Source organism: Halichoerus grypus, chromosome 2 (assembly GCF_964656455.1).
Source record: "Halichoerus grypus chromosome 2, mHalGry1.hap1.1, whole genome shotgun sequence".
In the NCBI taxonomy this organism is placed as follows: Eukaryota; Metazoa; Chordata; class Mammalia; order Carnivora; family Phocidae; genus Halichoerus; species Halichoerus grypus.
The window spans coordinates 162109838-162134211 of record NC_135713.1 but is presented as its reverse complement, the minus strand read 5'-3'; the positions used below and the strand labels follow the sequence as shown (position 1 = coordinate 162134211).

Here is a 24374-nt window from a genome sequence, read left to right as displayed (position 1 = left end):
TCAGTTTCCTCCTGTGTAAAGAGGAGGGTTTACCGGTACTCACTTTAAAAAGTCGGGGGGGGGGCGGTACTAGAATGCACTTAGCACATAGTCAGAGCTCAACCAGGGCTTGGCCATGAAATCAGCCCACTCCTGAGGCCTGCAGGCAGGAGGAGGCCTCAGGACCCGGGCTGACTCAGTGGCCTCCTGGGTCTTGAGCTGGATGTGTGGGTTCCCCTGAAGGATGTGCTTCAGCCAGGCCCTTCCCTCGGGGGCACCCAGTCTGACCCAAAGACAAACAAGTGATGGGCAGGTGGAAGGTGCCTCCCAGGACCTGGCGGGGAGCCCAAGGTAGAGACGGGCAGGGCCCATCCCCGACCTCAAAGTCACTCCTTAGAGTAACACCTCGGGTGCTGGAATCAGAGGTGGCTTCCCAGAGGAGGAGAAAATTTCAGTTCCATAATCAAAAGTGACGAGGTATGAGAGTGACAAGCGTCTCCACGCCTGTCCCCCAGCCACCGGGACTCAGCCCCTCAAGAGTCCTAGCAGGGACAAGGCAACATCGGCTCTTTCCTCACCACCCTGCACATATCTTCGAGACTTAACACCCCCTTAGACCCTGCGTGCCCTTCTGTCTCAGCACACGGAGGGCACCCTCATCCTTTCTGCAGCTGCAAAGAATCCGAGTGACTCTCCCATCATGCATTTAGCAGGTCCCCTGCTGAGAGGCATTTGGGTGCCCTCTGGAATTTCCCATCTACAACCAATATCCTGGGGCAAACTCCTTTCCCACCGTGCAGGGGGATCTGAGGAAGGGAGTGTCCCAGAAGGGGGATGGCCGCGGCGAAGGGCACGCGCATCCTAACATAGCCAGGTCCTGCCACAGGGCCCTCCCCGCGCTGGGGCCCCTGCAGAGTGTCTGAGCCAGTCTGTTGCCGCCAGGAAGGTTTTAATGAGCTAGGGCGATGCTTGGGAGGGGGAGGCCGTCGGAGAAGCAGCACGCATGGAGAAGGGTACGGAGATGGAGCGGCAGTGAGCTTGAAGGGAGAGGGGAAGGGGCCCGCGACAGGTGCAATGGGGATGGCCGGACGGACTGTCCAGCGGTACTGAGGCGGTCAGTGGGGACGCACACACGCCGGGCCTGGGAGCACGGACAGCTGGCCACACAGCGTGGGCAGGTCCCATGGAAGGGACAAAGCCTGCGCTGCCACTTCTGTATCGAGTTGAGTCACTGGGTCTCTCCAAGCCTCAGCTTCCTCATCTGTAAAATGGGACAATAACAGCTACTCCCCCGAGTGGCATAACTCCTGCGGGCCCAGTGCTTGGCACCAACGAGGCGCTCCGTAAACAGTCGCTCTTTGCCTCCGGTTGTTGTCCGCTCAGCCTGGCAGGGTGCGCGAGCCTGGCGGGTGGTCGGTGAGCGTGTGCGCATGCCCCCAGGGTGCGCAGGAGAACCTGCCGTTCTCCCTCGGTGCCACCCTTTCCGGGCTGGGGGACTCTGGGTGGCCATATGGGCTCTCCAAGCCTCAGTCGTCTGTTCTGGCAAACGGAAATCAGATCCTGGGTGTTGTGCTGAGGCTCAAAGGAGGGAGCACGTCCATGCATGCCCAACACCCCGGAGTCAGGGCTGTGGGCCGGGAGATGGGGAGGGGTGTGCCTTTGCCCTGCAGGCAGGGCAGGGAGGGCGAGCTCATCTCCGAGGTCTCCTCTGGGCCACCCTCCCCTCCCAGCTGCAGCCCCAGCCAAGCAGCCTAGGCCAGCTGGTTGGTTTTGATAAGTGAATATTATAAACGACAAACAACACAGAGATGTTCTAGGCTCCAGACGAGCCTGTGTCTCCCTCAGAGAGTCCCTCAGGGGGACCTGAGTGTTGGGCTTAGAGGCCCAAGGGAGGCTCCCCTGGGCCTCCCTTGGCAGACTGGCCTAAGAGGCATGAGGTTTTGTTCTATCCACAAGGACCAAATAGAGTAATAAAGCAAGAGTAGCAATAAGAATAATAATGATAAAAGCACCCACTTATTGAACATTTATGGTGTTACTGAATCCTCAGAACAAGCCCAAAAGAAAATATTTGCAAAACACATCTCTGTTAAAGGGCTTGTACCCAGAATATACAACGCAAAAATAAGAAAACAAACAACCCAATAAAAAAATATGCAGAAGATCTGAACAGACACCTCACCAAATAAGATATACAAATGACAAATAAGCACGTGAAAAGATGATCAGCATCATGAGTCATTAGGGGAATGCAAAATAAAACCACAACGAGGTTTACTACACACCTATTAAAACGACTAAAATTTAAAAGACTGACAATTCCAAGTGTTGGCCAGGAGGTGTAGAAACCTTGCTGGTGGGTATGCTAAATGGAATGACCACTCTACGAATGAGCTTGGCAGACTTATAAATTAAATATACACCTATCTATGAGCCATTCCACTCCCAAGACAAATAAAAACCTGTGTTTACACACACACACACACACACACACACAACGTCTGTGTAGGGGCACCTGGGTGGCTCGGTCAGTTAAGTGTCTGACTGTTGATTTCAGCTCAGGTCATGACCTCGAGGTTGTGAGTTTCAGCCCCATGTTGGGCTCCACGCTGGGCATGGATCCTACTTTAAGAAAAAGAAAAAAAAACCTGTATGCAAATATTAATAGTAGCTTTTTTCATTATAACTAAAACAGGGAAAGAACACAAATGTCCATGAACTTGTGAATGGAACAACAAATTATGGTACATCTGTCCATGGAATACTGGCAACTCTCAAGAGCATTATGTTGAGTCAAAGAAGCCACACTAAAAAGGTGACATCGGATATGATTCTATTTGTGTGCCGTCCAGAAAAGTCCAAACTTCAGTGAACAAACAGATCACTATTTTTGCCAGGGACTTGGGGTGGGAGGATTAACTGCAAATGGGCATAAGGAAAATTGGGGAGTGAAGGAAGTACTCTATAGGATGCTTGTGATGCTGGTTACGGAGCTGTATACTTGGGTCAAAAGTCATCAAAGTCACACTTACCGTGTGAATGTTATGGTATGTAAACTATATCTTAAAAGCTTGCGGGGGGGCACCTGGGTTGCTCAGTCAGTTGAGTGGCTGTCTTTAGCTCGGGTCATGATCTGGGGGTTCTGAGATCGAGCTCTGCATTGGGCTCTTTGCTCGGCGGGGAGTCTGCTTCTCCCTCTCCCTCTCCCTCTGCCTGCAGCTCCCCCTGCTTCTGCTCAGTCTCTCTGTCTGTCAAATAAATAAAATCTTAAAATAAAAAAATAAAGCTTAGGGAAGTGGAGGGAAGCCAGGTCAATAAAGACACTAAGACCTGAGCCGCACGGTGCGGGGTGGGGGTGGAGGGAGGGCTGGGGGGACCTGATGCTCAGAAGGGTGATGTCATGGGTCCAAGCCTTGTGCCAACCCTGAGAGGAGGAGACACACAGAGAGCCAGGGCGAGGCCTGGGGGGCAATAGCAGCTAAGTGGGTCTGGGATTGGGGAAGAGAAGGGCTGGAGCGGGGGAGCAATGGGTCTTTGGAGCAGGCTGGGTGGGTGTAACAGCTGGAGATTCTGAGATTTCAGGGACTGCAGGGACAGAGGGACATGTGACGGCGCCAACCGTTCACAGGGCAGCGGATCAGGAGCCTTCTCACATATCACCTCATTAATTCTTCACCCCAAACTATAGCTCAGAGAGGTTAGGTCAGCCTCCCAGGTCACACAGCAAAGCTGGTGGCAGAGCCTGGTGTGGTGACTCCAAAGCCAGTGTTCTCGCTCTAGGTATAGAGGGAAGACAGGAATCCCTGAGGACCCGCTTCCCTCCCCAACTTGATGTGCAACTCAGTCAAGTCACTTCCCCTCTCTAGGCCTCAGTTTCCACCTCTGTAAAATGGGACTCTAACAGAACCATTCTCATAGAGCTCTAGTGGGGGAGAAAGAAAAGACCAAGGGACAGGAAGTGCCCTGTCGCCACCAGCCCAAGCGCCCACTCTCACACAAAGGTGAGGAAAAGGAGTTAGGAAGGTAAATCAGCAGTAAAACAAACAAACAAACAAACAAACAAAAAACAAAGGAAGCTCCTTCCTTCTCCCTGGGCCTCATTTTCCCCATTTGGCATGGGGGTTAATTGAGCTACATGATAGGTGGCAAACAGGGGGCCGTTTCAAGCACCCACATACATTTTTTTTACCCCCAATTTTTATTATGAAAAATTTCAAGCACACAAGAAGTTGAAGGCTGGGATGACCATTGCTAATGCTTAGCCCGCATGTTTTCCTCTCTCTCTGCCTCTCTCTCCCTCCCACATGTAGGTATACACTGTTTCCTGAATCATTTGAGGGTAAGTTACTGCCATCATAACCTTTTGCTCCTAAACCCTTCAGCATGAAGAACAGAAACATTCTCACTTGTAAGCACAATATGATTATCGCATCAAAGAAAAGAACTGTGACTCCATCTAATACACGATCCATATTCCAGTTACCCCATTGTCTCCGAAATATCTCTTATGGCTGGATTTTTTGTTTGAACCAGGATCTAGCCCAGAATCGCTTACTCTATTTGGTTTGGTCTCTTCTTTTCCCTTAATTTTTTTATTCTGAAAAAGTCTACCTCTCCAGAAAAAAAAAAAACGGCCGGAGCTGCACGATGAATGTACGCATGACCTTCACCCGGATACATCGCTCGTTAAGCTCTCCAGACCCTCTCTCTCCCCACCAGCCATTTAAGAGTTAGCAGCAGACACACATAGTTGTGTTTTCTAACCAGTTGCTGTCATTTATGCATAAGAGGACCTCACTGTATTATTTGATCTCCAGCTCTTATTGAAAAACCAGGACAGGTGCCCCACGTGGGACAGTCAGCCGAGCCAGAGTGAACACCAGCCGCGCCTCTGCATGGGGCAGGGCGTCCGCACTGTGCCACAGTCCACACTGCTCCCTTTTGTCTGACACGCAGCCCCGCTCCCTCCATCACGTAGCCTGCCTGGGCCCCGAGGCCACTGCACTTTCGGCCCCGATCTACTCCAGATGATTTCTGAGAGACTCGGTCTTCTCGGGAGGGAGCCATCCTTGCCCTTGGGAAGGTCCTGTCGGACCCATCTGGTGGCTTGTCCTCTGCTTGGGGAGTCAGACTCTGGACTCAGCCTCCCCTGGGTTCGAATCCCAGCTCACTCCCTACCACTGAGAAGACTACGGACAGCTCTCAGCCTCTCCAAAGGCCCATGCCGTCATGGGTATGATCCCTGCTGCCCCGGGTGAGTGTGAGGATTTAACGGGATCACACACATGCAGCACTCAGCACAGCACCTGGCATTGAAGAGCGCTCCAGAGATGCTGCGGGGAGCAGAAGTGTTTTTGTGAAGATAGTCGCAACGGTAGGCAAAAACATCTGTACAAACATTCTCGTCGATGCAGTGAAAAATTGGAAGTTGTCCTAAATGCCCAACAACAGGGAACTGGTTAATTACTGTCTCCATAAGATGGAAGAATCAGCAGTGGAAACAAAGACGCTATATTTAGAAATGACCCAAATAGCCATCAGTAAAGGACTGTGTCTAAGAGAATGGTTAGGGTCTCGTCATCTGCTAGTGACATCATGAGATGCCATCAATGGAAGACTGCACAGCTGTGGAGTGGGGACACCAGGCTGAGCTGGCACAGCTGGCCTCGGGGACAACCCAGTAGGTGATACGTCACACTTCAGGGTTCTATGCTAATTTGGATTAAAAATGGGAAGAAAGAGTATCTACTTGTATGTACTCAGGTGTATGTGTGTAAAGTCTGGACAAATTCATAAGGAACAAGTAAAACTGCTTGTGTGTGTGAGGCGGGGATGGGGAGCTTGGAAAACACAAGCATCGGGTAGATGGTTCCTGGTTGCCTGGATGTATTTTGCTTTAGTTTTTCTCACATGTGAACATACTGCCTAGTCAAAAAGTAAACGTAAAAACGTTTTAGGGTGCCTGGGTGGCTCAGTCGGTTAAGCGTCTGCCTTCGGCTCGGGTCGTGATCCCGGGGTCCTGGGATCGAGTCCTGCATGGGGCTCCCTGCTCAGCAGAGAGTCTGCTTCTCCCTCTCCCTTTGCCCTTCACCCCCACTCGTGCTCTCTACTTGCTCTCTCTCTCTCTCTCAAATAAATAAATAAAACCTTTGCGGGAAAAAAGTTCTTAAAAATGAGCTGTGGTTTCCATATATTAACAAAGGAAAATGCTCACAGTATATTGTTAAAAGGAAAAAAACCCACTACGAAACAGTGAATATGATTTGATTACATTTGTGTTAGAAAACAGTCTGTGTACAAAGCTCCACGCGAGCAGGAGTTTCATCTGCCTTATTCATGACTGGTTCACAGAATCCAGAACACACAGCAGTGGCTCAATAAACAGTGAATGAGCAAGTGAATGAATGAGTGAGTGAAGGCCGGACGTCTAGAAGGACACACAGCCAACCTGCGAACAGTGGTGGACTTTGGAGGTAGGTTTCTGAGGGGCTTTTATCCTGTTGATTTTTTTTTTGTTTATCCTGAAACTTTTAAATGAGCACCCCTTGTGGGAAGAAGGGAAAGGCAGGAAAGAAGAACAGTAAAGGCATTAAAAGGAAAAGTGAAGGCTCTGTCCATGGGCGTGGGGGCAGCTGGGGTCCAGATGAGGTAAGAGGGTGGGGGCTCACTGGGAAGAATGTCGGGCTGGTGAGCAGGGCAGGCTTCCCACCCACCGCGCCCATGCTCGTTCCACACAGGCCTGGCAGAGCTGAGGTCCTGGGGGGTCAGCTAGGGCTACAAGAGGGAAGGCGAGGCCCAGAGAAGACCCCTTCTGGCCTGGGGTCTCACAGCAGGGCCAGGATGGATGAGCCAGGCCTGCTTGGGTCTCAGCAGGAAATCGGGATGCTTGGTGAGGTTCTGCAAACCCCTTAACTCGATTTCACAGGTAAAGAAACTGAGGCCCAGGGGTATAGAGCTAGAGGGGCTAAGAGCACAGGTCTGGAGACAGACTGGCTTAGATTCTAAATCCGTCACTTTCCTCCCCAGGGAGCCTCCTCCTCACGAAGCTTCAGTTCCCCTGTCCTATCTCACGCATTTCTGCGACAACCGCAGAGCCCAGGACAACAGGCATTGTCCATTGTTGTCCCTGCTTGTTTGGAGTGGTTGCAGGAGTCCCCTGCTTCTCGGCTTTCCTTTCCACTAAGGAGACAGAGGGATCCTCACAGCCGAGGTCATGACACAGTTCCGTGCAATGCTATGGAACCACGGACGGGAGCCGACGGCAAGCACCCTGGGCACATCACAAAGACCCCGTGCTGACGGAAGGAGGCAGACACAGATAGCCGCACGCTGCATGACTCCATTTCTAGGACATGCTGGAAAAGGCGAGACAAATCAGAGGTGGGATGGGGGACGGTTAAAAGGGGCTCAAGGGACTTGGGGGGGGTGGATGATAAAACTCTCGTAACTGGTTGTGGGGCTAGCCACAGGAGGGTATGCATTTGTGAAAGCTATGTGCTGAAAGAGGTCATTTTTACTGCATGCAAGCATGACCTGAAATGTTTTAAATTTTTTTAAAAACCCCCAAATGAAAAGTTCAACCATGATGGGTACATTGGGCTTCATTTTACTATTCAATGTATTTATATATACTGTATATTTGAAATTTTCCAATATTAAAAAGAAAAAACAAGAACGTAAGATTGCATCCGTGATCTGCTCAAAACCTTCCCGTAGCTCCCTCCTGGCTCAGAGTCAAAGCCAAAGGCCCCACTGTGGCCAGCGAGGACCCTCAATCTATCCCCCAGGCCCCTCAGTCTCACCCCTCTCCCCAGCTCACTATGCGTCAGCCCCACTGGCCTCGGTGTGTTCTTTAAACAACCGCAGGGCCTTTGTACTGGCTGTTGTCTCTGCCTCGACCGCTTTTCCCCCACAACATCTCCTGACTCACTTTCTTACCTCCTTCAAATCTTTCATTAAAAGACCCCAAGTCAGTTAAGGTGTGTCCTGGCCACCCTGGCTGAAAGTTCCTCCAGAAGCATGCCCCACATCCCTCCTGGCTGAATCTCTAGGGCATTTGTCTCCATCAGATGGACCACGTGTGGTCTTTCTTTGCTTATTGTCTCTCTCTCTGCTAGAATGTAAGCTCCTGAAGGACAAGGAGCTTGGTCTGTTTTGTTGTGTCCCCTTAGAATAGTGCCAGGCACACAGTAGGTGCTCACTACATATTTCCTAAATGAATTACTAAGGGACTGAATGAATGATATCCTTAGAGATAGGACCTGGTCTCCATGTGGCCCCACCAGGTCCCAGCCATAGGGGCTTTAAGCACCCAGGGCTCACCTACCCAGTTTTGCTTTCTAACTTCTGGGGTCACACAGCAACCCATGCGCAAGGTCTCCTTCATGGCCAGCATGCTCTGGGGTGAAAACATAAAGCAAATCCATTCAGCTTGGTGTATATTAATTGCTCACTGTACCTTTTATTGATCTACTGCCTTGTTTCACAAAGGGTTTTTGCAAGTTTTAAAGACCTCAGCAAGCTAATAGACATTAAAGGCTAGGAGAGAAAGAAAGGAGTCAAAAACAGGGAGGATCCTGGGCTCTTCTGCTAGGCCTGGTGTGCACTGGACTCTGCCAGGGACTCATTCAGAGAGGAATCTCCCCTGGACCCAGGTTGATTGGGAAGCATCAATGAGGGCTTCCTGGAGGCGGTGATGTTTGAGCAACAACACAAGCAAAGGGTCAGAGTGGGAAACAGAATGGCCTGTTCATGGACTTTCCAGAAGCAAGTTCTTTGGAGACAAAGAAGTCACCTGAGACATATACGAGGTCACATCTTGCTTGCTCAGGATTGTAGCCAGCTGTGACTCAGCTGAGGTCAAGGCCCCCTCTGACCCCTTGTACATAATTCTGTCTCCTTGTACATAATAACACCCTCCTCAGCTTTGTTTTTGTTTCCAAACTCAATGATATAATGCACTCTTGTTAAAAAGAAATTCTGCTAGGATATTCTCAGTAAATATATCTGACAAAGCACTCACTACCAAGCTATGAAGAAAAAAAAAAAGCCTATAATAAATCAAAAAGAAGAAAAATGAATGGGCAAAATGCTTAAACAGGTTCTCCATAAAATTGGATATGCATATGGCTAAGAATCATTTGAAAAAGGCTCAACATCATCAGTCATCAGGAAAACACAAATTTAAGCCACCAAAAGACTCCCTCACACTCATCAGAATGGCTAAAGTTGAAAGGATGACAACACCAAATGGAACTCTCAAATTTATTCTTAGGATCATAAAATGGTGCAGGCATTTTGGAAAAAGGTCTGGCAATTTCTCATAATTTGGTCTCATAAAAGGTCTGGCAAATTCTCTTACACCTTCTGTAAGACCCAGCATTCTTGGTAGCCAGCCAACAGGAATGCTACAGTAGGGACACAAAAAGAGGGTTCAAGAATGTGTTCAAAAGAGGGGTTCGAGATTTACTCATAACCTGAAAGCAACACAAATGCCCACCAACAGGTGGGTGGATAAATAAATTATGGTGGGACGCTGGGCTGGCTCAGTCCATAGAGCATGTGACTCGTGATCTCAGGGTCTTGAGTTCAAGCCCCACGTTGGGTGTGGAGCCTGCTTAAACAAATTAAATAAATAAGAATAATAAAATAATTATGGTATACACAGACAATGGAATACCATTCAGCAATGAAAAAGATACAACAACATGGATGAATCTCATAGATAAAAATGTTGAACGAAAACTGAACACTAGGGGCGCCTGGGTGGCTCAGTCGTTAAGCGTCTGCCTTCGGCTCAGGTCATGATCCCAGGATCCTGGGATCGAGCCCTGCATTGGGCTCCCTGCTCAGCGGGAAGCCTGCTTCTCCCTCTCCCACTCCCCCTGCTTGTGTTCCCTCTCTCGCTGTCTCTCTGTCAGATAAATAAATAAAATCTTAAAAAAAAACAAAAAAACTGAACACTGAAAAGTGCATACTATATGATTCTGTTTATGTCAAGTTTTAGGAAAGTCAAATTAGTCAAGGACAGTGGTTACCTCCAAGGGTGGGGCACAGACTGAAGGGAATGAGGGAACCCCAAGCGTTCTCTACTGTGATTTGGGTAGTGGTCACGTGGGAATGAACCTCAAGCTCACATCTTAATACACAAACTAGGAAAACGTAACCTATAGTCATGTGTTTGGTAAGCAGTAATGGGTGGGAGGGAGATGTGAACCAGATGAGGGAAGGGGCAAGTCAGGTCATGTCCCCTTTCGGAAAAGACGTCTGCCAACATCACCACTACCAACCCCCACAGTCCTGGGAGTCCTAGAGTAAGTCCCTGCCCCTTTTCTGGGACTCAATTTCCCCATCTGTGGAGTGGATCCAGGGATCTTCAAGGCTTCTTCCTACACTTCCGCCTCTTTTGAGGTGAGCTGGCATGTCACCCCTATCCCAAACGAGGCTTCTCAGGATTATTCCTCCTCACCAGCCACACCTGCATACGGGTGGGATCCTCAACACCAATCCTCCCTTTGCTGCGTTCGAATCACAGCTGTGTGCCTTGGGCCTCTGTTCCTCATCCGTATAATAAAGTCAAGCATACCTATTTCTCAGCCTTGTGATAAGAATTTTCACTGAGTTCAGTGAGTCCTTACTGAGCGCTCCCGGTAGCTTACCAGGGCTTTGCCTTGCACACGCTGCGCACACAGCAAGTGCTTAATAAATGGTGGCTTCGAGGGGATGATTAGAATTCCCTATAGGTCGTTACATCTTTTTGGAGAAGGGGTCCGTGTGGGGGCCCTAAAGTTGCTTGTGGGTCAGTCAAACGCAAGAGGGAAAAGTGTCCCAGGCGCGGATGCGGCTCGCCTTGTTTTGTTTGGAGCGACGAGGGGAGCGCGGCCAGGGAGGCGCACGGCCCCTTTAAGAGTCGAATGGAATGTATCAAAACAAAAAGGTCGTGCGCCCACTGGCTGCGCGCCGCACGTGACCTCACAGCTGATTTCCTGGCCCCCCCTCCTTTTTTTTGTTGCTGCTGCCGCCGCGGCCGCCGCCGAGTGTCAGTTTCTGCGCCGCCGCCTGCGGTCTCCCGGCCGCGGGCTGCCGGCCGCCCCGCGTCCGCGTCCCCGTCCCCGCCGCCGCCGCCACCGCCGCCGCCGCCGCGGGTCCGCGCACCTCTCCGCGCGCCCGGCCCCCACCGAGCCGGCGCGGGCCGCGGGTCCCCAGCGGCCGCTGCCCGGCGCTGCCCGGCGCGCAGATGGCGCACTCGGCGGCCGCCGTGCCGCTGGGCGCGCTGGAGCAGGGCTGCCCCATCCGCGTGGAGCACGACCGCCGGCGCCGCCAGTTCACCGTCCGGCTCAACGGTAACGCGGCGTCCGGCCCGCCCCCGCCTTTTGTCTGCGAGCGAGCGGGGCCCGCCGAGGCCGCCCCCTAGCTGGGGCGCGCGCCCCCGGCCCGCAGCCCGGGAGGGGCGTCGCGAGCGCGCGCCGCGGGGTGGCCTCCGGACGGCCGCCGCTCCGAGGCCGCTCCGCCCAGTGCTCCGGGAGCAGGCCCGGGGCTGCGCTCGCGGGCTAGGTGGGGGCGCGGCCGAGTCGCGGGGCTGGGAGGAGCGGGCGGCCCGGGAGAGGCGCGCCCACGCGGAGGACCCGGGGCAGGCGGCCAGAGGACCTCCCGGGGAGGCAGAGGTAGAAGTAGGGCCAGCTCGGGTCCTCTGCCGCCGGCACCCGGCTTCAAGCCCCAGGGGACCCGCACCTGCTCAGGCGCGGCAGTTTTCCGGTGTCGGACACCTCTTTGGGCTGCGGTTGGAGATCCTGGAGAGTGGGTCAACCAGCGGTGACCTCCGCCCTTTCCCCGGGTGCTGAGTGGCTTCTTGCCGCCCCCGGGAACTTTAGCTTTTCTGCACCGAGGTGGTTGGGGGAATCTTCTGGGCAGACCCGGGCTGAGGGAGACAGGGGTGTCTGCCTCAGTGGGGACTACGGAGGGGAAGGTGTCACCATCAGCCCTGTGGCTCTGAGCCTTTGGCCAAGTTGCCCCACCTCTGTGTGCCCCAGTTTCTCCATCTCGGCAATGGGAGTAACACCAGTGCACACTTGTCCCCTGGTTGTAGGGATGAAATGCTGTCCTGAGAGTAAAGGAGGCTTAGGGTAGCGCTGGCAGCACATGGCACATGCCGCTCAACATGGACCAGTGGTGGTTTTTAAAACCAGAAAGCAGAGTCAAGTCTTCATTTCCTGTAAAGAAAGTTTCCACCACTTACTCACCCATCCCCCCTCCACCCTAAGAGGTCTGGGGGATAGAAAATAGAGTTATAAAATCCAGGATCGTGACCTCCCTGTGCACCCCCTCTCTGCGTTAATAACTTCTTCTTCCCTCCCAGCTGGGCCCCCGGTGGCAGTGTCCAAGCCAGAAGGGCCCTCAAAGGCCATCGTGCCCATTTCTGAGAAGGGAAGGCAGAGCCTCCGAAAAGGGAGAGGCTTGCCTGAGGTCAGGCAGTGAGTTAGGGCAGAGCTGGGATAAGATCCTACCTGGTCTGACCCCCGGAACCGGGCTTGTCCAACCTGCCCTGGGACGCAGTCAGGAGGGGCTGGGGTTGGGGCATGGACGTTTCTCAGGCCCCACCACATCCCTGTGATGGGGGCATTTTCACCCCATATTACGGATGAGTAAACTGAGGTTTGAACCAGAGGGAAGGAGTGACTTGCCCTGTATCACAAAGTGCCAGACCTCGACCCTGGGCCCAAATGACCTTACACGGGGTTCTTCCCGTGTGGATGTAAGTCCTTCCACCAGCATGGCGCTCGCCGTGGCCCAGCCGACCTTGACACTCAGGGCTGGCCATTCTTGTGTGGAGGGTCCTTGTGGTTTTTCAGATCTTCTTTTCTGAGGTTCCAGAGAGGCCTCTGGTTCTCTTGGGGGGCGGGGGGTTCAAGAGGCTCCTCTGTACATTCACAGAGACAGAAGAAAAAGGGAATGTTTGGGGTTTTCCTTTTTTTCTTTTTTTTTGGCGAATCAGTACAGCGAAGGGACAGCAGCCCTCTAGAGCTGGCTGTAGTCGAGGCTGGACGTGCCTCGCCATATTTCTAAACTTGTCTTCTTGCCTTCCCCAAATGGCTAACTGTAAAATGGCCTGGGGATCCCCCAGCCAAGCCCAGGGAGAAGTGGGAGGCCGCCAGCTTCTCTCCAGCCTGGAAGGTGGGGGCTGGGTGTGTATACGGGGAGTGGGGGGGAGCTGATCGGTGTCAGGGCCCCGTCCTGCCTCAGCTCGGGAGGGGAGGAGCGTGTCCTAGAGTCTCCCGAACTGCAGGGCAGGCCCTGGAGACTGGCTCATTGTACCCACTGAGAGAGGTGACCACTTCGGCTGAGAGCCAGAGCAGCCCCAGGTCCCGGGATGGGCTGCCCCTGGCAGGGCTGTGCTGATAAGCTTCCAGCAAACTCTGGTTGTGCACGAGGGCAGGCTTGGAGCATCTGCCCTGAAGCCCTTGTGTCCCAGGCGGGCTGTGGGCATGTGAGGGCGGGCTCAGGGGAAACTGCTCTTCCTGTTCTACAGATGAGGATCCCAGGATACAGGGAAGTGACGCAGTTGCTCAGGGTCTTGGACCTTGGAGGTGGAAGAACTGGGATTCATTCCACAAGTCCTTGTTGAGCACCTACTCTGTGCCAAGCGTTGCCCTAGGAGCTGAGTACTCGTGGGACTGACAGTCCAGAGGGGTGGCGGACACTAACTGAAGGGTGAAGCGTGCTGGAACGCCAGGGCCTGGTGAGAGTAAGGCAGGGCAGCAGAAAGGCGTGCCGGGAAAGGGCTGCTGTTTCCCATCAGGTGTCCGGGAGGCCGCTCTGGGAAGGTGCCAGTTAAAGAAAGACCTAAAGGAGGCAAGGAAGGAAGAGCTCCAGCGGGAAGAGCGTTCCAAGAGGAAGAAGCAGCAGGAGCAAAGGGCCTGCGCTGCCTGGTGTGTATCCAGAGCAAGAGAGTGGAGTAATGGAGAAGGGAGATCGGAGGAATAGCAGCAGATAAGGTCAAGAGGTCATGGGGGGCCAGTGGTACGGGGGCCACGAAAGCCATAGTGAGGACTTGGCTTTGACTCCCAGTGAGGTAGGTGCCTGGGAAGGTCCTGAGCAGAGGCTGGGTGGGATGTCCCAGGCTCCTTCCGGCTGCTCCCAGGGGAGCAGACTGTGTGGCACAAGACAGAAGTGGGGAGGTAGCTACTGCACTAGTCCAGACGTTGTGAGCAGGGCTGGACAGATGCAGAAGGAAGCGTGGCTGGCTCTTACTGACATGGAGTGTGAGACGATGCTGGAGCCCAGGCCTGGCGCCCACATCCACGTTCTGAAACACTAGCTTGTGCATCAGCATTCCATAGGGGGGGAAACCAGGGCACACAGCCAGTAGGCATCTAAGCCAGAACTGAGCCCCCACCCCTGGGAGGTCCCTTCCTTGGCCTTTCCTCTCCCCTCCCAGCCAGGGCTGACTGTCTCACGTGCTGCAGGGAGGAGGGTCATCTGTGGGGGCTCCTAGGGTCCTGGTGCTTTCCACATCCTTCCTGACCCCCATTTTACAGATGGGAAGACTGAGACCCCAGAGAGTTAGTAAGTACCCCTGGCCTCCGTCGGCACCCCCAAAGGCAGCAGGACTGAAAGTGAAGCAGCCAGTCTTGTGGCATTCAGATCCCAATCCTGGGTATGAGGCCCGTACATGACCCCATGTTGCCACCCCACAGTGTCCCATGATACCCACCTAGAGCAGTGTTCCTGAGCAGGGAGGGCGGGAGAGGATGCGTGGTGTGGCGAGGGGCCCAGCCCGGTGTGTGGATGGACTTGCCTGGGTAACCGCCAGGCTCTGCCCTCAGGGCCTCCTGGCCGTGCTGGGTTGTGCCCCTTGCACTTCTCTAGGCCCCAGCCCCTTTGTCGGCGTCCCCTCCTAGCCGCTCATGTATCGCCCCTCCCGGAGGCCCGGGTTCTGGCTTTGCCTTTGCCTGGGGGTTTGGACCCACTGGCGCTCCTCTCAGGGTGGGTTTGGCCAGAGCGGGGATCATGTCCCTCTGCAAAGATCCCACATCTCCCACCCAGATTCCCAGCTCCTCTCTCCCCACCTGCCAGGGCCGACAATTTCTCGGTGACCCCTTCTCCTGATAACTTCCTGGGGACTTGGGTCCTGAGTTGGGGCCAGTGGAGGGTCCCAGAGTGGAGAAACCCAGGGCAGAGTCCCCACGAGCAGAGCAGCTTTCACTTTTCTCAAAACTAGTTACAGTTCATGATCTCGACGTGACTCTGAGGTCCGGGAGGGTGGTAGCGATTGTCCCAGGCAGGACAGGTGAGGGATTGGACACAGGTGTCAGCACTGGCCTGAGGTCACCTGGCAGAGCCGGGACTGGAACTCGGGCCCCGCCCTGCCCTGGGCTTGTTTCTGGGGCCCCCAGTGGCAAGCACTGACCCCCTTGCCAGTGAGGCTTGGAGTTTCTGGCAGCGCATGGAACCCGGCCCAGATAAGGGTCTGGGGCCGGAGCAGGCGACCCGGACAGCTCGGCAAAGGCTGGGGGGTCAAGAGCTAGGTGTGTGTGAGAAACAGCAAGGCCAGTGTGGCTGGACCAGGGCCCCGACAGGGATCCAGCGGGCGGATGCAGGGAAGCCAGCAAGGCAGCCTGAAGGGGGTGCCGGTGGAGATGCGAGCGGTGGCCTGATTGCAGGCACGTTTTGAAGGTTATGTCCATGGACCTGCTGAAGGGTCAGATCAGAGTCCGAGAGGAAGGCAAGGCCCAGAGGACCTTGAGGATCTTGCCCTGAGTCACGGGAGGCTGGCCATTTCCTGGGGCTCTCCAGGCCGGTTTGGGGGGGTGGGGGTGGATTGGACCGTGTCGGGTGTGGGTGGACATTTGCTGCCCCTCTAGGGCTGAGGTGGGTGCCCGGCCATAGGACAGGTCTGCTTCCTCCCCAGGTCGGGTGCTGTGGCCGGGTCCGCAGGAGGGTTCACTACAGAGCTTTTCCCCTCACATGTAGCCCACGTCCACCCCGGTGACCCCAGATGCCTTTTTGTACCTCTTTCAGCCAGCAAACTCTAAGTGAGCTCAGCCCCGCATGCTGCCAGGCTGTGTGACTGCCTCTTGGAGCCTCAGTTTCCCCATCTGTACACAGGGCTGTAAGACTCTTCTGCACTTTGTAAGATTGTGGTGCGGAATAGTGTGTGGAGAGAGCCGAACACAGGACTGCCCGTGGCGGGGCCCCTCAGGTGTGAGCCGCCTGTCATCTCCCCAGAGGCCAGCCGGAGAAAGCCAGGGCCCCGCGTGGCTTCATACTGCTCTCCCTCCCTCATTCGGGTTCAGCTCCTCCCACTCACTGATACTCCAACATCCCGCCTCAGGGCCTTTGCACATGCTGTTCTGGGCACCTGGACAGCTCATCCCCCACATCCCCCTTTGGATCGGATCTTTCACCTCCCCCAGGTCTTTGCTCAAAAGAGGCCTCCCTGTGGACTCCATTTTTTTTTTTTAAAGATTTTTTATTTATTTATTTGAGAGAGAGAATGAGAGAGAGCACATGAGAGGGGGGAGGGTCAGAGGGAGAAGCAGACTCCCCGCTGAGCAGGGAGCCCGATGTGGGACTCGATCCCGGGACTCCAGGATCATGACCTGATCCTGACTCCAGGATCATGACCTGCCGTGTAACTAGTTTTGAGCCGAAGGCAGTCGCTTAACCAACTGAGCCACCCAGGCGCCCCCCTGTAGACTCCATTTAAGATGGCAGCCCTCCTGTCTTCTCTGCTGTATTCCACCTTATCATCTTCGAGTTCCACTATTACGATGGTACTGTTTACTTGTCTTTGTCTATGAGGGAAGGTGTAGTCAGTTTCCTTCACAGCGGCAGGCACAGCACTCGAAACCCCGCCTAACACATAGTAGGCCCTCCCTGAGTTTTGGGGTCCTTAAATGGCCAGGGCAGGCACGCAGCAGTCCTTCAGTGACCGGTGACCAGCCCAGGCCCAAAATAGCCTCCTGATCTCTGCTCTCCTGTACTGGGTGAGCTGAACTGACTTCCCGGTACAGATGCCGGAGCCAAGAGCCAAGTCCCATGCCACACAGCAGGGGCAGGTGGAGTGGAGGCCACTGCTGGACCCTGGCCGCAGCTCGGCCCGCAGAGCCACAGAGGGGACGTGAGGAGGAGACGTTGGGGATCTGGAAGTGTGGGGAGGAGGCGGGACTGGGGCCACCCTCACTGGGGCCAAGAAGGAGAAAGGGCGTTCCAGGCAGAAGGAACTGCGGAGGCCAAGGCCTGGAGGCAGGGGAGAGGAGGCGTGTTGAGGTGGGGCAGAAAGAGAACGGGGCTGAGGGTCAGGAGGCCCGGGTACCGCCGGCCTCACCTGGGACTCGCTGTGGCCCTTGGATCTCTGGAGCTCAGCTTTCCCATCTGGAAATGGGAAGATGAATTGTAGCCTCCTCCTGGAGCTTTGGGGAGAAACAGAAAGCCTCCCACATGGGATCAGAGCCTGTTGCCGTGTCCAATTTGCTGTGAGACCCTGGTCTGGTCATTGGTATCTCTTGGCCTGTCAGCCTTCCACGCTTGCCCCGGGCTGGGAGCCCAGGCAGCATTGAGGAGCGAATTCTCTAGGATGCTTTAAAGTTACAACACACGAAAGACTATTTGCTTTTAAAAATTAAAGAAAGACGCTTGGCATTGACATGTTTTCTTTTAGAGCCAGTGAATTGTGTTTTCTAACCTCAGGGCCTTTCCATCGAGCCTGTCCTCTGCCTTTCCCTCCCTCAGCCACCCCCTCAACTCCGACGTTTTCTTGGAGGGATCTCCCCAGCCTGCCCCTGGTTAAATAGCCCCGTCTTGCCCCCAATGCACTTTATTTTTTCCCTTGTACACTTACAGTGGCCTGAAATGATAAACCGTGGAGTTATCCTCAACCCCTCTTTCTCTCACCACGTGCAGGTCACTGGCAAGTCCTGCCGGCTGCACCTTCACGACACCGTCCAAGTCCGATGCCTTCCCGAACCCCACTGCCTCTGCCCACGCCTGGGTCCCCGCCATCGCTCACCTGGGCCAGTGCAGTAGCCGTCCCATTGGTCTCCCTGCGCCTGCCCTGGTCTGTTCTTGCGGCGCCCAGAGGGATCCCGTGAAACCCTGAGTCACCTCCTGTCCCTCCCCTGCCAAGGACCCTCCTCTGGCCCCCAGCTCACAGTGACTTAAAGTCTCCGCAGCACCTGCTCCTGTCACCCCCCTGCCCTCCCCTTTGCCGACACTGCTCCAGCCACCCCAGCCTCCTCACTGGCCCTCCAGCACATCAGACCCACTCCTGCCTCAGAGCCTTTGCACTGGCTGTTCCCTCTGCTGAAACATGGTTCCCCCAGACATCGCATGGCCGACTCCCTCTGCTCCTTCCTGTTTCTACCCAGCACTCCCTCCGCCCCTACCCCACCCCCTGCCCCGCTGCACATTAACTTGCTTTTCTTGTTTATCCTCTGTCTCCCCTTCTACTGAGTTCCACGAGGGCAGGGCTCTTTGTCTGGCTTGTTTGTAGCTGAGTCCCAGTACCAGAAACAGTGCCTGGGGCTCCGTAAACATCTGTTGAATGGAATGGTTGGATACAGGGGTGAAGGGACAGATGGACAGATAGGCTGGCTGGCTGGCTGGGCTTACGACAGCAGAGGCTCACGTGCTCCGTGTGTTCTAGGCACTGCTCTCAGCGTTGTGTAGAAATGACCTCACTTAGTCTTCCACAAAAGATGAGGATGCTTTATTACATCCCCCAGTTTATGGATAAGGAAACTGAGGCACAGAGAGGTCATTCCGGGTCCAGCTCCGGCACCCTGGCTCCGAACGCCCATCCCTCCATTTGCCTGATTTAAGCCCCGAGCGTGTCCGGGGCCTCACCTGTTCACCACCCTCCCTCTGCAGGATGTCACGACCGGGCTGTCCTGCTCTACGAGTATGTGGGCAAGCGGATCGTGGACCTGCAGCACACCGAGGTCCCCGACGCCTACCGCGGCCGTGGCATCGCCAAGCACCTGGCTAAGGTAGGGTGCGGAGACGGTGCCCACCTTGCCAACACGTTACAGCTGGGAGTGGACAACGGGCTGGCAGCACACTCTGCCTTCCCCCAGCCCCTCTGGGGCGGGAGGCAGCAGGTCTGGGCCCAGGCCCTAGGGTTCTGTAGAGCTAAGTGTCCGGGGCTGCGGACCCCTGCTATATACGGCAGGAGCTCATGGCCGGGGCGCCGGCACCCGGCACAGAAGTGATAGGTGCTCAGTAAACCCGTACTGAACGAGGAGATAAAGGAAAGTCCGGGAACGACGGCTTGCGTCCCATTCCGCCCCCAAGCCCTCCATCCCCAAAGCACCCCAGAGCCCAGGCCGGCTGGAGAGCAGGTGTGGCCTTAATTCGGGGAATTGCAGCCTGGAACAGAGAATGGCCTTCCGTTCGTGGCCCTGAGGGCTGCTCCAGGCCCCTGTTCTGCCCTCTGGCTGCTCTACCCACCTGCACGCCCACCTCGCGCCTCCGTTCCTCCTCTCCCCTGTCCCCTCCGCCCCATGTAGCTACTGCCCCCCCGGGGCCAGCGACTCGTGCCCAGGTCTTGCAGACACAGCTGTCTTCTTCCTTTAAACGGGCCCCGCCTCTGAGCTGCTCTGTGCGGCTTGTCCCGTGTTGCCACTGAGGAAACTCTGGGCGTTACTGACCTGGGCAGATGGGAGGCGGGCCGTGGAGCGGGGTGCACCCCTCCCTCATGCTGCGGAGCCTTGGCCAGGCGTGGGATCTGCCGGCCGGCCCCGGCCGTGTCTCCTCTGAGCCCTGCCTGCTGAGGGCACGAAGGTGTTCACCGTGTGGCCTCCGAGGCCTTCTTGGGCCTTCCGTTTCTTTTTCTGCGAAATGGGAGAATAGACTGGAATCTTGTCTCTCGAGAGTCTCAGGTTGTGAGCCCTGAGATGGGGTGTGGACGGTGAGACGCGACAAGGCCTGCTTGGGCGAGTGGAGCTGGAGGTTCAAACTGGCCGGCATGTAAGCCCAAGGTCCTGGTAGGTGCTCAGTAAATGCTGCTCCCCCCTCATCAGACCAGCCAGTCCCACCCAGGCCGTCCTCCACTTCGTTTCAGCACACACTTATTAAACGCCAGCTGGGTGCAGCACATCCTGCAAGGCACCGGGGGCAGGGGGTACCCCGGGCACCCTCGCTCTCCGTCTCCTGAGCTCCTTGGGGAGATCAGCCAGAGCTATGACGAAGGCCACAGGCTGCCACCCTTATTGCTTCCCTCCCCGCCCCCCTCCCCCTCCCCCGATGGGCTTCGGAAGCCCACTAAGAGCTGAGCGTGACCTCTGCGAGGTGCAGGGAGCCCTGGGGCTGCTGGTTAGGTTCCAGGGGGTAAGGTTCCAGGACGAGGCATCAAAGGAGTGGCCGCGTGAAGATGACGGAAAGAGCTGCAGGCCTGGCGAGCACGGAGGCCCCGAGATCGATGGGGCGGGTGTGCTGGCTGCCAGGCCTCGCGGCTGGGCTGGGGGACCGGCAAGACGCGGCGCGGGGTCGGGCGTTCTCTGGCTTAGTGCCTGCTTGGCGCCCTTCAAGACGCACGGAGCCGTGCGCACGTTGCTGCTGGGCTCACTGGGCTGCCCTCCCAGGGCCTCTGCATCCGATCCCGGCTGAGCCACTTCGGGGTCGTGTGGCCTCGGGCAGTCTACCCAGGCTTTGGGCCTCGGTTTCCCCCGCTGCAAAAGAAGGGTGGCGGCAGTGGCCTCCAGCTCCCACCCTCGTCCCGTGGCCTCGTCCCGTGGCCTCCAGCTCCCGCCCTCGGAGGGCAGCGCCCGGGAGAGCGTGGGGGCCGGGCTGCGGGCACTGACCACTTCTCTCTCTGCCCGGCCGCCAGGCTGCTCTGGACTTTGTAGTGGAGGAGGACCTGAAGGCCCATCTCACGTGCTGGTACATCCAGAAGTACGTCAAGGAGAACCCCCTGCCACAGTACCTGGAGCGCCTCCAGCCGTAGCCCCGGCCCCGCGGGGCAGGAGCCCTCCGTGCCAGACCTCTCCTCGCGGCCTTCGGCCCGGCCCTCCGCGTGCTCTCAGGAAACCTGCTCCCTGCAGGGGACGGACTCAGAGTTATTTTTGTAAGGACGCTCCTCGGTGGCCCCCAGAGGCTGCCGGCCGACGATGGGCAGTGGTCCAGCTACCGTGGTGACGGGGAGGCCGGGCAGCCGAGGTCCCGGCGGTGGTCACTCTGCAAACGCTGGCTGGCTCCTCACGAGGCCACCCCCACCTGTCGTGGGTGGGCCGGCGGGGGCCTGCGGCCAGGACTGCAAGGTGGCCAGGGCTGTCCCTGGGGCTGGTCTGGGTCCCACCTGCTGCTCGCTGCTCTGTGATCGGCAGGAGGGCTGATTTGGGGCCCCCGCTGCCACCACCTAGGCTGTGTCCTTTGTGCGGACGAGAAGGGGATTCCCTGAGTGGAGGGGAGCAGTTAGAAACCTGGCGTGCCAGCTTCCCAGGGGCGTGGCACCGAGCCTTCTCTTCCTCCAGCTCCTGCCCCCCCGGCGCCGGGGGGCACAGGCCAAGGCGAGGGGCACCGCTCCTTCACGGGCAAGGTGTGCGGGGCATGCACTGGGCACCCACCGCGGCTCGCCCGACCCTGTGTGCAGGGCTGTGTGCCGTGGAGTGGCTGCTGTTCTCTCCTTGGTACCTGTTCCCTTAATTCCTTGCCCCCTCGTCTGTCAGCTCGGCAGGAAATCGAGGTCCCCGTCCCCCGTGGCCACCCTCCCTGTTTGCCCGGTCTGCCTGGAGCCAGCCCCAGGCGCGGCCCAAGCACCAAGCACCAGGAACCCCCCTTTCGCCGGCCTCTTGGCCACCCTGTGGGTGGGCTTTCTCACAGAGGACCCTTTGGAGCTCAGGTGGGAGGGAGGCGCACTGTCCTCACAAAAGCGTCCTCACCACCCGAAGGGAAGAAACATTTCTGTGGAGGGATTTCCTTTGTGGACATTGGACATCGGAGCATCTTTCTCTTTCGTGGCAAGCTTCTGGCTGGGCATGTTCTGTTGCCTGCCTGGGATCCCAGGGTCCCTCCCAGACCAACTCTCCTGGTAATGGCCTGGGAGGTGCACACCAGCACCCTCTCTTCCGTAGGCTTTGTGAGCTGGTGAGGGCTCGGGGTCCTGACCTCCTGTGCCCTCCTTCCCACAAGGCTCAAATCCATGCCGCCTCTCTGTGGGGCTGGAGGGTGACCCTGGAGTCACAGTCCCTTTGGGGCTGAGACATCGGTTAACAGCACCTCCCCAGGGGTACCGTGTCCCCTCCAGGCCTCTGGCTGGTGGCAGGCTTGGGGAGGTGTGTGTGCTGGGGGGCCTGGTGGCCACGGTGACCCCTCACTTTCTCTGACTCGCTGTAGCGGACCTCGGCCTGTGCTTGCCTTCACACTCACCTCTTCGCTCCCGCTCTCGGCTCCTGCCGAGCTCACCACGACAACCGACGCAGCTCAGGGGCTCCCCACCCCCCGCCCCCGCAGACATTTGCACACACCCCTTCCCACCCAGTGGCAGGAGCGTCTAGATCAGGAAATGCATGGAGGCCGGGCAGCCTGCCCACGGGGGGATCCCTGAGCCCCAGAGAGGCACGATCCTCAGCATCCCCCACCGCCTCCCATGTGCTCACTCCCAGCCCCACTCTGGCCTCTAAGAATTCCCCTCCCCGAGGACTGAGGGCACCCCTCGCCTTTCCCACCATGTTCCTCAGTGCTGTTGGCAAAGGGCTGTTGTGAGGAGCCGGAGAAGCCCCTGGGCCTCTGCTCTGCTGGTGGTCCGCGGCCAGGAAGAACTCTGGCAGGAAGTAGGATCACTTGCTGAGTCCCCTCCCAGGCTGGGGGTGTCTCACCCCTGGCGCAGCTCAAGGAAAGAGTGGGTTGTAGGCCCAAGAGTGGACAGATGGGCCAGTCCGGGCCTTCTCCCTCTGACTCCTGGGGCAGGTGGGTTATGGTCCCCTTCCCCTCCCTCTCCCCACCCACACATGCCTTCCCAAGGTCAAACACAGACTCAGTCATGAAAACTGCCCAGTAGCTGAGAAAACGGGGGCTGTTTCCCTCCGTGGCGTACAGGGTGAGGTGAACCAGCTCCAGGAGGGGACTTGGGCCCAGGGCCCTCCCAGTCCAGCCATGGCAGGGAACCCTATAGCAGTAGCACACGGGACCCCGGGGAAGCCCCTGGGGCCAACAGGGCGAACGGGAGCAGAGAGCCAGGTGGCGCTGAGAGGGCAGCCCTGTCCCAGTCCTCCATGGGTCCCAGCCGGAACCTTGTTCTTAACTGCAGGTGACATGCCACACTTGGGCAGCATACACACAAAACAGTACTTGAACCAGGAGACATGCAGGGCTTCGGGGGACTTAGATCAGCCCCGGGCCCAGGAACAGCTTGTCCCCAGTTCCTGTAGGAGCGACCTGGAGCCTCCTCGCGTCCAGCTGCCTTAATGTACCGCCGCCCCCACCACGGCGTCCAGCCCGCCCTCAGTCTTCAGCAGAGCCTCAGCACCGCAGCGGCCTGCCCTCCGAGGCTGGGACCCTGGTCTGCAGCAGACACAGGCCCGGAGCCCCGAGCCCAGCCCCCCTGGTGCTCCGGTGTTGCCCGCACCCATCCGGCCTGCGCCAGGAGCCCTTCCCCGGCGGGCAGGTCACGAGGGCCACTCCCACCTGCAGGGGCAGGGGGACGCTTAGGGATCTGACCCTGGCCCCCCCTTCCAGCAGATTGCCCCAAAGGCCCTGCGCTCTCCTGCCATGTCTTGCTGGGGGGGGTTTCTTTTTCTTGCCCAGTCGAAATAGGTGGTAACTCATGTGCCTTTCCTACTCAGGACCTGTTCCAGGTGGTGTCCGGGCCAAGGCCCGTCTGCAGACCTGCTCCCTTTGTTATTTTTCAAACTCCTGAACAGATTGCATGGCATACGTTTCAATAAAAGGTGTGACCGAGTGCGCGGGCTCCAGGAGTGCTTCTAGAAGCCGCACAGTGGGCACTCGGGCCGGGGGGCTGTTCTCCCCCACACCGTCCTGCTCCATCCCCACGGCAGTCTGATCATTGGCCCCCCTTTTACTGAGGAGGAAGGACGTTCAGGAGCCATGGGGTGTGAGGAAGGAGGGGGAAAGGCAGGCTTGGCAGGCACTCTCCATTCTTCTGTCCCCGGTCCCTGGTGTTCAGCCTCGTGTTTAATGGGCAGCGAGGCCCCCGTTTTCCGGTGGAGAAGGCGAGGCTCTGACAGGCACCCGGGGCCTGGCTAAGGTCTCCCAGCAAGACCGCAGTGGCATCAGGATCTGGGGACTTTGCTTTCCTTTCACATGTCACAGCTCCCGCCTCCCAGGGCCGCAGCCACGCTCTCAGCGCTGGGCCCGCGGAGCAGCCCGACGGGGTTTGCCAGAAAGAGGCTGTGATGTCCCCTCACGTGTCCTCAGCTACTGCTCTTGGACATGTCCCTCTC

The 24374-nt window shown here is 56.8% G+C and overlaps 1 protein-coding gene across 2 annotated transcripts; it reads left to right on the top strand.

The window, feature by feature from the left end:
- The first annotated feature begins 10976 nt into the window (after window positions 1–10976).
- On the top strand, window positions 10977–23872 carry NATD1 (N-acetyltransferase domain containing 1). Of its 2 annotated transcripts, XM_036101871.2 has the most exons (4): window positions 10977–11321; window positions 13775–13904; window positions 18847–18965; window positions 20804–20815. In XM_036101871.2, exons 1-3 carry the CDS (start codon window positions 11216–11218, stop codon window positions 18962–18964), a joined length of 354 nt encoding a protein of 117 aa, XP_035957764.1. In that variant the 5' UTR covers window positions 10977–11215; the 3' UTR covers window position 18965; window positions 20804–20815. The 2 variants fall into 2 exon arrangements, with proteins under 2 accessions (XP_035957764.1, XP_035957765.1); XM_036101872.2 differs by lacking the exon at window positions 13775–13904 and having other exon boundaries at window positions 11022–11321; window positions 20804–23872.
- Window positions 23873–24374: the final 502 nt, after the last annotated feature.